This window comes from Oryx dammah, unplaced genomic scaffold (assembly GCF_014754425.2).
Source record: "Oryx dammah isolate SB20612 unplaced genomic scaffold, SCBI_Odam_1.1 HiC_scaffold_2, whole genome shotgun sequence".
Lineage (NCBI taxonomy): Eukaryota > Metazoa > Chordata > Mammalia > Artiodactyla > Bovidae > Oryx > Oryx dammah.
Genome location: NW_024070186.1, coordinates 74,556,312 through 74,571,966, shown reverse-complemented (window position 1 = coordinate 74,571,966; position 15,655 = coordinate 74,556,312). Strand labels below are relative to the sequence as shown.

The window sequence follows — 15,655 nt, the reverse complement described above, 5'->3', positions numbered from 1 at the left end:
CCTACATCCACCTCTTCTTGTTTTCCTTTCAATTCATTTTCTGGACTGCAATCCTTTTAAAAGCACTATTCTTAAAAAAAAAAAAAAAAAAACTATTTTAATCATATCATATCATTCCTTCTTTAAAGCCCTTCAAACATAAAAATAATTAGTATGGTCCCTGTTTACTTACTAATTTCACATAACACCATTCTTTCACCCTCTGGATCCAGTCATACTCAATGTCTGGTTCCTGCAGAGGTGCTTTGTTTTTTCTATATACTGTTCCCTCCGCCTGGAATATTTCTCCTCCTGCCTATCCTTGTGCTTAAACTCTATCTTCTCTTTTTGCTCCGGGGGCAGCTAACTAACATTTTGAAGAAATCTTCCATGACATCTCATGTCTAGATCAGCTCTGCTCATTATCTACTTTTATAGCACAGTTCATCTGTAAGTACTTGTGGTATAATAAAAAATATCATTCAGTCTTTGTCCCTGGTTCCTATCACAGAGTTTCTAAAACCCTCAGACTCTCCTGAGTGATAGAATGCCTTCTGAATGCTAATGAGATGACTGGTACTTGGGGACCCCTAGTTTCAGGATGGCAGCTGGTTATCAGAAAGATCAGACCATGACTAGAGAGTTAGAACTTTCAGTTCTTCCCTCCCCATCCTTCCCCAATCCCCATAAGGAGGAGGGGAGAGGGGCTAGATATTGAGTCTAAGCACTAATGGCCAGTGATTTAATCAATCATGGTTAGTTAATGAAACTTTCAATAAAAACCCCTAAATGTTGAGGTTCAAGGAGTTTCCGGGTTGGTGAGCACACCGATAACTGGGAAGGTGGTGTGCCAAGCTACGGCATGGAAGCTCTGGGCACCCTTTTCCCCCCTTACCTTGCCCTATGCATCTCTTTCATATGGCTATTCCTGACTATCCTTTATGATAAACAGGTAAACATAAAGCATGTTCCCAAGTTCTGTGAGTTGTCCTACTGAATTATTAAACCTGGGGGAGTGGGTCATAGGGACCCCTAAATTTGTTAAGTCAGATAGAACAGGATGTAATCTGGTACCCTATTTGTAACTGGTATCTCAAGTAAGGACAGTCTCTTGGGAATGGACCCTTAAATGTATAAAGTCTGACACTAATCCCTGGTGGTCAGTGTGAGAACTGAATGGCATTACTGGGCATACAGTTGGAACCCAGAGAACTGACAGAGTTGGTGTCAGAACTGAATATGGAAAAAGCACCACGTAATTGGTGTCAGAAAGAACTGGAGAACACTTATTGGCAATCTGTTTATAATTTCGTTGTCATACAAACTCCTTAAGACAAATGTCTTGTTCTAGCATTTAACATAGTGCCTGGCACATGGTTCTGTATTTACTGGATGAATATGGATACTAGTGGCTACCACTGGAGTGTAGAAACTCTGAACTGTTATCTGGGAGAAGCTAGGTCAGAGTTTTTTCCCTGGGTTATCTTCTAACTTAATATTGAAAGCTTAATTGATTTAGCATAAGTTAGATGATTTAAACATAATTTTAAATCATCTTTGATTCCTCATTTCTCCAATCTGAAATGTTGGATCACCTCAGAAGTCAATCCTTCTATCTTTGATAATCTTTATAATCTTTCTTTTCTCTACACTCCATCTCCAATGCATGCTTCCTTCTAACCTTCCACATCTAAATAAATCGCAACTACAGACTTCTAGTTTCTCAAGCCAAAAAGAGAGAGAAAAAAGCAATGGGTCCAACATTTCACTAAGTGATGTTAACGTCAACTATAGGATAGGGCAGTATGGAGGAAGGTGCAGGAAACAGAAGACTAAGTAAATTTGCTGAGGCCTGAAAAGACATGAAAAAAAATGAGGCCAGGTCTAAAAGACACTGTTAAGAAAAGACTATCTGCATGAATGAGAGTGATAATCAGTCGTCTCCTACTCTTGGCAACCCCACGGACTGTATCCCGCCAGGCTCCTCTGTCCATGGAATTCTCCAGGCAAGAAAACTAGAGTGGGTTGCCATTTCTTCTCCACCCTGACATGAAAACAAGTTTTACCTGTGATGGGGTTATCCTTCCCTTCGTAACTTCAGATGAATTTTCACTCAGCTTTCCTGCTTTGTTACTTGAGCTGCATTTGTAGCACGTCCATCTCGTTTGCCCTTCAATTTCTATGGTGCACTCTTTGCTTTGCAGACAGAATGAGTGATATAAATGGCCACAGCTGCAAAATGAAGGTAACCAACTGACACTCTTCATTATCATAAAATCATAAACCTAAATTGTATTAGACAGTATTCAAAAGTGATAATTATTTCCAGTAAGCTGAAATGCACTGGTGGGTATATAGGTTAAGAAATAAGAAAAGAGATTTACTTGTTGCTCTCCTCTCTTTTTTAAAATCCAGACTCACGTATTTGCACACTTCAATTGTGAGTACAACAGCATCACAGTTCTCTGACTACAAACCACCCAGGGGTGAGTTGATCTTCTGCTCACTTCTCAAACTATGAAACATTTTTAGACAATTTGAACATCAACTGGGGAAAATAATAATTATATAAGTCATTTGATAATAACATGAGTGGTATTTCTCATCAAATTCAAGAGTCATGATTTGATTTATAAGCATTCACAAAAATGTTACTACTATACAGTAAATTCTAACATTATTACTATGAAGAAATTCCCTGTTAATTACATTATGCTACCAAATAAACCTTCCAGAAATAAGTGTTGAGCACAATTCTAAGTCAACTTCACTGATTCCTTCTCATTTCTCCAACCTGAAACGTTGGACCATCTCAGAAGTCAGTCCTTTTCTCTCTTCAATAGTCTTTAAAATCTTCCTTTTCTCTATCCTCCCCCATACATATAACATGCCTCAAACCAAATTCTTGATTTCCACCAAACCCCTCAATGCACACTCTCATTCAACCTCCCACATCTAAATAAATAGTAACTAAAGCCTTCCAGTTTCTCAGGCCGAAAACTATTCTTTCTTTCACACCTCATATACAATCTATAAACAGATCTTGTCAGCTATACCTTCAGAAGATATACAGAATCCCACCACTGCTTACTTCATTACAATCATCTTGGGCCATCTCTCTCTTGGATTAGCATAAACGGTCATTCCACTTTCACGCTTGATCTTCTGCAGTCCATTCACACACCACAGCAGTCAAAGTGATCCTCAATACATAGATTATATCGTGTCAACCCTATCCTCAAAACCATCCAACGGCTTTTCATCTCAGAGTAAGAGTTTAACTCTTCATAATGATTTACTTCCTACATGATTTGGCTCCTGAAGTCATCTCTTATCATTTTCCCTTCACTCTGCTCAGGCAATGCTAGCCTGCTCACTCACTACCAGAGAAGTATGCCAAGCACCTGCCTCATGGTTTCTGCACTTGCTGATCCTCTGCCTGGAGCACTCTACCCTGATATTGCATGGAAACTTCCCTTAAGTCTCTGCTCAAATGTCACTTAAGTTTTCCTAACAACTTTTCACAAATTACTAGTTTCCAAGGTTCTCTCTCCTCTATACCATATTTACTCATGGTAATTATTATATTTTTATTAATTAATTCATTTTTAACTACCTGTCCATAATCATCTTAACAGTGGTGTTCTCCCTGACCACTCTTCATAAAATATCTTCCCCCACAGACACTCTACATCTCACTTAACATGCTTATTTTTTTACCCTGTTAGTTACTATCTGGCATTTTACTTGTCTATCTCTTTCACTAGAGTGTAAACTCTGAGAGCAAAACCTTTGTTTTGCTCATGTGGTGCCCTATCCCTTCTAACAGTATCTGACATATAGTGTACTTGATAAAGAGTTGTTGAATGAATGGGCTCTTTATGTGGTAAGAAATAATTTCCCTTCTAATCACCAAATCTACCAATCTTTATCTGTAAAAACAGAAGCTAACACTTATACAGTGCCTACTGTATGTCAGTACGGTTTGAAGTGTCTTATGTAAATTATCTCATTTAATCTTCACAAAAACTCTAGAAGGTAGGTACCATTATTATCCCTCTTTACAAATAAAGAAACTAAGATATAAAGAGATGAAATGACTTGTCAAAGTCTAATAGCTAGGAGAAGGAAACAGCAACCCACTCCAGTACTCTTGCCTGGAAAATCCCATGAATGGAGGAGCCTGGTAGGCTACAATCCATGGGTTCACAAAGAGTCAGACATGACTGAGCAACTTCACTGGAATAGCTAGGAAGTGGCAGAGTAAAGGTTTGAACTCAAGGTTTAAAGCCTGGCTCTACAGTCCATCTTACATTGCCTCTATCCGTATATTCTGGATGAGCTGTCTCCTCCTGAGATCAAACCTTTTACTTTTGCACTAGACTTCTTCTCTCTTTGCATTGTGGCTTTAAATATCATTTACATGCTGATGAGTTCTAAATTTATATTTCCAGGACATATCTCTGACTAGAATAACTGTCTACCTGACATTCCTACTTAAATGTTTAAAAGGCATCTCAAACCTAACATCTCCAAGACAAAACTCTTGATTTCCCCAGGTCCTCATGGCTGTTCCTTCTTATTTTAGAGGACGGTACCACATTCATTCAGTAGCTTGGGCTGAAGATGTTTTTCCCTGTCACTTCACATCTGATACATCAGCAAGTCAGCTCTTCTCTTAAAATATATTCCTAACCTTCACTCCTACCACTCTCATTCTGCACAAATGTCACTTTCCTAGACATGTTTTTCCTCATTATGGTATCTTAAAATAGCATTCTCACCCTGAACACTTTTTTCCATCCCCTTACCCTGTTTGTTATTTCTCTCCATAGCTCTTATTACCTGTATTTACTTATGACCTGACCACTCTAATACTCTTTCCCCCTGACCCCTATGCAGAATATAAGATCTATGAGAACAGGAACTCTGCCTTGTTTTGTTCACTGCCAGAATGGCTGACTGGGACTGTGTGTCTCCATGTGCTCCTGCCTGGCAATACATGTACACACACATATGTACTACGTTTCCTTCCCTCTCTTACCTAAAGACAATAATTTCATCAGCCATTTCTTGGCGTCTCTTGTACTGCTGCAAACAAATAGAGCAGTAATCCTGCTTGGGATTCAGTCCTCTGGTAACTGAAGCTCTCAGGTTACACAATGACCAATGGAGATCTTGGTTTAGAAGGCTAGTTGTCGTTTCCAGCAGGGTCTATGAATGACCAAAATAAAAAGAAATCAACAAAAAGTTGTTTATAAAGTGAAAGAGACGGAGGGGATGAGTGGAGAATTGCACTTGTTTCATTTTCAACTACAGCTGAATTGGAATATACTACAAAGGCATAAAATTGATCAAATAAACATCAAAGCACCTCAGACTTAAGTGGTTAACTTCAATGTAAAGTACTGATAAGTACTACATCAAGAGTCTCAAAATAATTATTAAAAGGCTGTCACTAGTTACTATGGAGAAATGAGTGCTCTGCCATTCTTGCGGCTTAATTCGATACTGATGGCCTTCAGATGACCGGATTAACCCAAATCTACTTATTTATTACACTTATATAGTAAGCTCTCTTTGAATTGCTCAAAGTTCTAACAAATTGTTAAAAAAATACTCTGATTTTTTAAAAAGAAACTGCATCCATGGCAATATTCCACACTAACCTTTCACTGGAAAACCTAATGGTCATTGCTCATTTTTCATCTCCCTTCGGCAAGAGATCACATTTTCCAATCAGCACTTAAAAGCCATTTGAATCTACTCAAGACCGTGACATCTGTCATTAAGTCACATAGAGATATTTCACAGTATCACATTATGTCATTTAAGGTTCCCTGTGTTTATAAAGTATTGTTTCTTACTACATCTAATTCTCAACATTCAGATATATCATTTTGACGTGCAGTTGGGTTCTTTTCTGTCAGTCCCAAAGGGGAAGATATACTGTCCATCCTCCTTGCTACACAGTCTTGTCCTTAAACTTTATCTATAATGCAGAGCTTTTTGTTCTAATGGTCTATTTTAATTCTTTCCACTCAACTCCATCTTTTCTTCCTCTTCCAAAGTTTGTAAAAACTTTCTGTTTTGCACTCAGCTTCCTTTTGCCATCATGGACTCTGTGCCTGAAGGGGATCAGCTTCCTTGTGCTATGCTTACTTAACAAAACTGCAGTTCTTACACCACCTTAAGAAAAGCTCTGTCACTCAATTTCTTTCTTTTTCTTCTATAAAAAGCAGACATTGTATCTAACATGTCTAAATGGCAATTTTCCTTGGTGACTTCATGAGTCACTTTGAAGTACATGAAGAAAAATTACACCAAGCTGGCTCTTACTGAGAATTAATGCCACAGGCAGTTTTGGGTTAAGAGAAGAAACATCCGCTAGATCATGGAAAAAGCAAGCGAGTTCCCAAAAAAAAAAAAAAAAAAAAATCTATTTCTGCTTTATTGACCATGCCAAAGCCTTTGACTGTGTGGATCACAATAAACTGTGGAAAATTCTGAAAGAGATGGCAATACCAGATCACCTGACCTGCCTCTTGAGAAACCTGTATGCAGGTCAGGAGGCAACAGTTAGAACTGGACATGGAACAACAGACTGGTTCCAAATAGGAAAAGGAGTACGTCAAGGCTGTATATTGTCACCCTGCTTATTTAACTTCTAGGCAGAGTACATCATGAGAAACGCTGGGCTGGAAGAAACACAGGCTGGAATCAAGGTTGCCGGGAGAAATATCAATCACCTCAGATATGCAGATGACACCACCCTTATGGCAGAAAGTGAAGAGGAACTAAAAAGCTTCTTGATGAAAGTGAAGGAGGAGAGTGAAAAAGTTGGCTTAAAGCTCAACATTCAGAAAACGAAGATCATGGCATCTGGTCCCATCACTTCATGGGAAATAGATGGGGAAACAGTGGAAACAGTGTCAGACTTTATTTTTTTGGTCTCCAAAATCACTGCAGATGGTGACTGCAGCCATGAAATTAAAAGACGCTTACTCCTTGGAAGGAAAGTTATGACCAACCTAGATAGCATATTCAAAAGCAGAGACATTACTTTGCTGACTAAGGTCCATCTAGTCAAGGCTATGGTTTTTCCAGTGGTCATGTATGGATGTGAGAGTTGGACTGTGAAGAAAGCTGAGCACCGAAGAATTGATGCTTTTGAACTGTGGTGTTGGAGAAGACTCTTGAGAGTCCCTTGGACTGCAAGGAGATCCAGCCAGTCCATTCTAAAGGAGATCAGTCCTGGGTGTTCATTGGAAGGACTGATGCTAAAGCTGAAACTCCAATACTTTGGCCACCTCATGTGAAGAGTTGACTCATTGGAAAAGACTCTGATGCTGGGAGGGATTGAGGGTAGGAGGAGAAGGGGACGACAGAGGATGAGATGGCTAGATGGCATCACCAACTCGATGGACATGAGTATGAGTAAAGTCCGGGAGTTGGTGATGGACAGGGAGGCCTGGTGTGCTGCGATTCATGGGGCCACAGACAGTCAGACATGACTGAGGAACTGAACTGAACTGAACGACTATTTCTGGTTAGTGGTGATTAACTGTTTCAGAATGTTTAAAAGAACACTAATTTTATTCTGCAATTTTTCTATACTCATGTTGACCCTTCCTTTTTTGAGTTATACCTTTATATTCCATTATTTTCCAAGAAAGTTTCTTATATTTTTCATTTGGAAAACAATATATATGTCCCACCGCCCATGAATCAAAAGAATAAAATAAATTCAAAAGCTGCAATTATACATTCCAGAATATATGTGTATATGTATACATAATATAAATTAAGGTCAAGAGAAATTTTAAAATTAGAAAGCCATACACTTCAATCTTTCAAACTTACACTAAACAGATGGTAATTTCTAAAGAAAAAGTATAGGTGCAAAGAGAAAAAAATAGCTTCTTTCTACCTTAGAATGGGCGCAGAAATAGAAAGTAGCTTACCTGTTCATAGTTAAAGGTATCCAACATTCCCAGAATAAGGCCCTGGATTTCTCCAAGTTTTCCTTTTCCATAAACTGGGTCCTAATTAGAAAAAAGTTGCTAAAGATTATAATTCTATTCCTGTTATTTTAAATGTATTTTAAATATAAGTTATCTGAAAAAGCCAAATACTCTTAAGTATTTGTCAATAGTCACAAAATACTTATTCTTCCATGAGCCTTTCTACTGGAAATGCACACTGGTCTCAGGTCATCAAAGCATTTGGAAAAGTAAATAAAATTTAAATGATCCAAGTCTCTTGCTTAACAACCATAAATTTCACTCTGGTTTTGTTTCTGTAGCAAGCTTCCTTTTCTTCTTATTAAACATCACCTATCCTTTTTGGGGGCTTCCCTGGTAGCTTACATGGTAAAGAGTCTGTTTGCAATGCAGGAGACACAGGTTCGAATTCTGGTCAGGAAGATCCCCTGGAGAAGGAAATGGCAACCTACTGCAGTATTCTTGTCAGGAAAATCCCATGAACAGAGGAGCCTGGTAGGCTATAGTCCATGAGGTCACAAAGAGTTGGACATGACTGAGCAACTAATACACATACATCCCTTTTTGAGCTCTTATTTATCTGCTACATTAAAACCAAAGTACTCAAGAACACTCAGAATCTGTTCAACTCCTCCTGTGACCCACATCTGGCCACCGTCTGGTCCAAACCAAGTCATGTCAGTTTAGGAGATCAGTTTCTGAATCTAAGCAGCTTGCAGTTTTAAATCAAATCACTACTGATAAACAACAGATACCTAGACAATGTTCCTTCCACTGCTTTTCAAATGAGCTATGCCAAATAACTTGTTTATCATACACAATTTGAACAACACTGCTGTATACAAAAATAAAAGTGAACTGAAATCTAACTACCCCAATAGAAACACTTTTGATTTTTTGAGGTATATTCTTCCAGTCTTATTTCTGGGGAAGGAGAAAGAAGGATGTATTTTGGAGGGCATTTCACATAATATGTTTACTTTTTTTACTTAATAAAGTATGTTGTGAGCAGTTTCCCATATCATCAAATAATGGGAATAGTTACAGGGTATGAAGCATGTGAAGACGGTATATGTTATTCAACCATTCTCTGTGGTTGGAGATTTAGGTTTCTCTCCCCACAGTCCACCCTGAGGTCCCATCCCTATTATCAAATGCTAGTGGCTGTAAATTCTGATCTCAGTCTCTGAGTCTTTCTTAGGAGGAGATTTCAAGAAAGGAAAATGACATACAAACTAATAAACTAAATAATAAACTAATATTTGCTAGATAAGAGTAACAAATAACTAAACGATAAACTAATGTTTGCTGGGAGGTATGGGGAACACGTCTGGTTACTTATTAAGGAGTAGGGGTTATTATAATCTTGGTACAGTGAGTTCAGATGTTAATAGAAAAAAAAAAAAGACTGTGGACCAGGGAAAACTTAGGGGAAAGATACAGAAATGTGAGAATAAACTGCTTTCATGCGCGTGTACAACATAATCTTAGGATTTGTTTTTTTTCTCTTCTATGCTCTGGTGATGGTTCCTGAAGACAGGATAGATGCAGTTTCTAACTCAGATCAGTGTTCAGTACTTTCAGCTGGTCAAGAGCAGCACCAGATTATCTGCCATAGGTTCCTGGTCCTGATGCTGAGGTACTGCTGAAGAAACCGTGTGCTAATTACCAAGTTTACTTGTACAAGTTTACTTTGTGTACTAATTAACAGGTTTACTTTGTGTATTAATTAACAGGTTTACTTTGGGCTTGAACAGATCACCTAAACTTACTGGGGAAATCTGTCTCACTAAGTGAGACATTCGTGTAGTAATTAACAAGTTTACTTTGAGCTTGAACAAATCACTTAAACTTAACTGGGGAAATCTGTCTCACTAAGTTAAAGATACCTGTCCAACATGTGCAGAGCATCTGCAAAAGACAAAACAACAGACATCTCAGACTAGCTCTTTACTAGAACAACAACTCAGGCCATGTACGCATGAGACAATCTTTTAATTTTCCTTGCATAAAAACGGATCCATGTTAAGACTTCTGAACTTACATCCAATTACACTTATGGTCACGCTCTCAGTAAATACATTTCCTTCTTTAAGTATCAATGGACACTATAATATTTTATTACAAAAACACTGTAATAGCTACTCTAACATGTCCACACATACATATTACAAGTATGTACTGTGTATGTGTGGAGAGAAAAGCATACTTTCCAGCACAGAAAAGCTCTGTTATTCACCTATGACAAGGGTGGTTTGGAAAATAAAGAGGTCTTGAAAAGGTTAAATGCTGGAAAAAGACGAAACCTTTATAGGTCACGTCTATATTTATATCAGTACATTTCACTCTAATATGCATAATTTAAAAGCAAAATCATGAAAATAACCTCATGCTGGGACGACACATAAATTATAGAACGCAAGAGAGAGCTCAAGGCTTCTGGCACAGCATGCACACAATCTACTAGCTTTTCAAATTATTTTCCAAATATGTCAGCGAGATTCTTCAGCAATAAATAACTGCTGAAGCTTCTCTTTAACTTGTCCATAATCTACAAAAGAAAAGCACATTTAGGTACTTCACACAAACTTGTTTTTTAAAAAGCATGTTATAAAAAGATGTGATGACCACTTTTTCCCAGCATTTTCTTTCTTTTAAATTGAAGTAATAGTTGGTTCACAATATTGGGTTCGTTTCAGGTATACAGCATAGTGATTCAGTTATTTTTTCTGATTATATTCTATTATAGGTTATATGATATTGAATATAATTTCCCATGCCATACAGTAAATGAATGTTGTTTATCCCTTTTATACATAGGAGTTTGCATCTGTTAAACCCATATTCCTAATTTGTTCCTCTCCCATTCTCCTCCTTTTGGTAACCATGAACTTGTTTTTTTATATCTGTGAGTCTGTTTCTGATTTGTATGTAGATTCATTTGTATTATTTTTAGAGTTCCATATATAAGTGATTGGAGAAGGAAATGGCAACCCACTCCAGTACTCTTGCCTGGAGAATCCCATGGAGGGAGGAGCCTGGTAGGCTACAGTCCATGGGGTCGCAGAGTTGGACACGACTGAGCGACTTCACTTTCACTTTCCAGTATTCTTGCCTGGAAAATTCCATGGCAGGGGAGCCTGGTGGGCTGCAGTGCATGGGGTCTCAAAGAGTTGGACATGACTTAGTGACGGAACAATAATAATACAGTATTTATTTCTGACTCACTTCACTAAGTATAATATTCTCTAGGCCCATCTATGGTCTTGCAAATAGCAATACCTCTATTGCTTTCTGATACTTATTATACCATATATATGGGAAGCTGCTGTATAGCACAGGGAGCTCAGTTTGGTACTCTGTGATGATCTAGAGGGCTGGGATGGGGTGAACTGGGGTTGGAGGGAGGCTAAAGAGTAAGGGCATATATGTAAACATACAGCTGATTCACACTGTTGTAGAGCAGAAACTAATACAACATTGTAAGCAATTATGCTCCAATAAAAATAAATTTAAAAAAATAAAATTTTTACTGATCAAGCATTACTTTAAAATATGAATAATGCCAAGAGAATATTAGTCATTTGTTTGTATTCATTCCCTTAGTAAAACAATCATAAGCAGCTTTTCAGAAGCCAAAAATTACTTTTGCCATAGAGTAAAGATAAGAACAGGGAGTAAAGGCAGAATGTATATAACATAAATATGGTCCCTTAAAAATACTAACTTATCAAAATTGAAAGGGAAAAAAAATATTGACTTATCAACTAATGTTCATGAATGTAACCTATACAATTAAGGTCCCCAGGAACATTTTGAATGAACATTTAGGCCAGGAAGATCTTTGAGAATCTCTCATCATGTCAATATCTCTTCTGTTCTAAGGGGCAATAAAAATAGGTAAATCCTCTGAAACTTGAATGTTTCCTAGAACTCCATTTTGGCCTTAAGCCTTTTTTACTAATTCCATTCATGCTGAACTTCCTCTAGTTTCAAAGAATTTAACTACTACTTCTGTGCTGATGACTTCCAAATCTTCCTCTCCACTTCTTACCTCTTCCTATGAAGTCTGGTCTTGTATTCCCCACTGCTCATTGTTAGCCAAACAAAACTGAAATCAGGGGCTTACCTGGGTTCTTCTTGTGTTTTCTTACATCTACTCAGTCAAAAGGTCAAATAAGTTCTGTTAGCTAAGCAAGTTCTGAATCCATCTTCTCCTTCCATTCTATGTTACTCAATTAACAAACTTTGAGTACCTATTATGAATACATTCTGGGTATTTCTATGCTTTCAGTCTCAGTCTTGATCCGATCCACTTTATCCTATATAATACAGACTGAGTGATGTTTCTAAACAGAAACCTCATTCCATCAGTCCTCTGGTTAAAATCTTTTAATGAGTATTTAGTGAATTTAAAATAAAAACCAAAGTCCCTTCCACAGTTTACAAAGCAATTAAGGACAGGGTCCCTGCCTCTCAAACTTCAGCTCTGTGAACCAACTTTAATCTTGTCCTATGTTCCAAGCATACTTACACATCTGCAACTCCTCAAACATACCACCAACCATGTTTCACCTCAGATTCTTTTATATATAATTCACTCTGCTTAGAATAGTCCTTTTTTTTTTTTTTTTTTTAATAAACCACTGATTCCTTTAGGCTTTTTAAGATTCAGTTCAGACATCTACTCCTCCAGGAAATCTTTTGACAGTCTGTCTCACATATATACTTTCATTGGTATTCCTCTGGCTATAGAGGAGAAACCTAGCTCATTCTGTCTTACTCAAAAAATATAATAATTGTAAAGGTGCCGGGTGTTTAAGGATCCAAACAAAGGAATACAGGTAAGGCTTAAGAACCACAATGAGGGATGCAGACACCTTCAGGATTTTCTCTCTACACTCCTCTCCCAATGTCTTGAATCCTCTCCTTCTATCTCCTCTCTTCTCCATGCATCTTGTCTATTCTCCTCTTTGTGTGCCTGCTTCATTGTTCTTCTCTCTGAAGATTAACTTTATACTATTTCAGTCCATATGACAGAAAGGTAGTCACTGTCAGCTCCTGAACTTTTGTACCTTATATAATCCAGAGAACTGCAGAGAAACTCTTCACCTTTTCAATTCAGTTCCAAAATTTCCTGAAAAGGATACTGGTTGGCCCCTCTTGGCCAGCTGTCCACTCTGAGTCAATCAAGTAGAGTCAAGAGGCAGAGTCATGGTTTCACATGGCTGTTCCAGCTATTATCACGTGGACTGAAAGTGTACAGATATAGAAGTAGCAATTACCCTACCTGGGGTTCAGAGCATGTAATCCTTAAGGTGGCCAATATGACCTGCTCTTTAGACCCCTATGAATTGTTATAGCAGATATTTTCTTATCCCTCCACAGGTCTTTTAGGGCAAGAACTGTGCCTTTTTTCCATCTACACAGATAATTAACCAAACAGGGTAACATACAATATATAAACCAATTAATAACTAACTCCTCAAAAAACCAGTGAAAGTCGCTCAGTTGTGTCTGACTCTTTGAGATCCCATGGACTGTATAGTCCACGGAATGCTCCAGACCAGAATACTGAAGTGGGTAGCCATTCCCTTCCCCAGGAGATCTTCCCAAACCAGGGAATCTTCCCAACCCAGGGAATGAAATTGCAGACGATTCTTTACCATCTGAACCACCAGGGAAGCCACTAGATTTATAAGATTAGAGTGCCAGGAGACACCAGGGACTGAATGAAGCAAATGAAGGAGCTTACATGATATAGTGGGAGACAGTGTATACATTAAGAGATCAGAGACTTTGATGGCAGTCTGGATGTTGTCTCTATTGGTGGATCAGGTACTTAACTTTCTATACTTTAGTTTCCTCCTTCATCAACAGAAATTTTTACAGTAGCCCCACCTACTTCAAGAGATTCTTGTGAGCTTCAAATATAGTATCTGTGAAAGCAACTTGAAAAAATAAAAATTCTATACAAACATAAGGTAGAGTTATGTGCAAACAGGAATTTAACAATCAGCATACTTTCCTGATTAGTGTGAGTTAAGCACTGATGGTGGAAATGATAAGAATACAACTACAATGAATACCAGTATAACACAAAAATAAAGATTTTCTTTTTTTTTTTTAATTAATTAATTTATTTATTTTTAATTTTTACTTTATAATTCTGTATTGGTTTTGGCGTAGATTGACATGAATCTACCACAGGTGTACATGCGTTCCCAAACATGAACCCCCCTCCCACCCCCCTCCCCACAACATCTCTCTGGGTCATCCCCGCGCGTCAGCCCCAAGCGTGTCATATCCTGCATCAGACATAGACTGGCATTTCGATTCTTACATGATATTATACATGTTTCAATGCCATTCTCCCAAATCATCTCACCCTCTCCCTCTCCCTCTGAGTCCAAAAGTCCACTATACACATCTGTGTCTTTTTTGCTGTCCTGCATACAGGGTCATCATTGCCATCTTCCTAAATTCCATATATATGTGTTAGTATACTGTATTGGTGTTTTTCTTTCTGGCTCACTTCACTCTGTATAATCGGCTCCAGTTTCATCCATCTCAACAGAACTGATTCAAATGTATTCTTTTTAATGGCTGAGTAATACTCCATTGTGTATATGTACCACAGCTTTCTTATCCATTCATCTACTGATGGACATCTAGGTTGTTTCCATGTCCTGGCTATTATAAACAGTGCTGCAATGAACATTGGGGTACATGTGTCTCTTTCAATTCTGGTTTCCTCTGTGTGTATGCCCAACAGTGGGATTGCTGGGTCATAAGGCATTTCTATTTGCAATTTTTTAAGGAATCTCCACACTGTTCTCCATAGTGGCTGTACTAGTTTGCATTCCCACCAACACTGTAGGAGGGTTCCCTTCTCTCCACACCCTCTCCAGCATTTATTGCTTGCAGATTTTTGGATCGCAGACATTCTGACTGGTGTGAAGTGGTACCTCATTGTGGTTTTGATTTGCATTTCTCTAATAATGAGTGATGTTGAGCATCTTTTCATGTGTTTGTTAGCCATCCGTATGTCTTCTTTGGAGAAATGTCTATTTAGTTCTTTGGCCCATTTTTTGATTGGGTCATTTATTTTTCTGGAATTGAGCTGCAGGAGTTGCTTGTATATTTTTGAGATTAGTTGTTTGTCAGTTGCTTCATTTGCTATTATTTTCTCCCATTCGGAAGGCTGTCTTTTCACTTTGCTTATGTTTTCCTTTGTTGTGCAGAAGCTTTTAATTTTAATTAGATCCCATTTGTTTATTTTTGCTTTTATTTCCAGAATTCTGGGAGGTGGATCATAGAGGATCCTGCTGTGGTTTATGTCGGAGAGTGTTTTGCCTATGTTCTCCTCTAAGAGTTTTATAGTTTCTGGTCTTACATTTAGATCTTTAATCCATTTTGAGTTTATCTTTGTGTGCGGTGTTAGAAAGTGATCTAGTTTCATTCTTTTACAAGTGGTTGACCAGTTTTCCCAGCACCACTTGTTAAAGAGATTGTCTTTACTCCATTGTATATTCTTGCCTCCTTTGTCAAAGATAAGGTGTCCATATGTATGTGGATTTATCTCTGGGCTTTCTATTTTGTTCCATTGATCTATATGTCTGTCTTTGTGCCAATACCATACTGTCTTGATGACTGTGGCTTTGTAGTAGAGC

General features: G+C 38.0%; 1 protein-coding gene across 3 annotated transcripts in view; it reads right to left on the bottom strand.

Annotated features, from left to right (window-relative positions):
- Positions 1-15,655, bottom strand: part of VPS8 (VPS8 subunit of CORVET complex) — a 300,505-nt gene that overhangs the window by 69,791 nt on the left and 215,059 nt on the right. For all 3 annotated transcript variants that reach the window (XM_040252398.1, XM_040252383.1, XM_040252391.1), the window contains 3 exons: positions 7,944-8,024; positions 5,024-5,193; positions 2,046-2,211 (listed from right to left, as the gene is read on the bottom strand). In XM_040252398.1, coding sequence (XP_040108332.1) covers positions 2,046-2,211; positions 5,024-5,193; positions 7,944-8,024 — 417 coding nt within the window. The remainder of the gene's footprint in view (positions 1-2,045; positions 2,212-5,023; positions 5,194-7,943; positions 8,025-15,655) is intronic.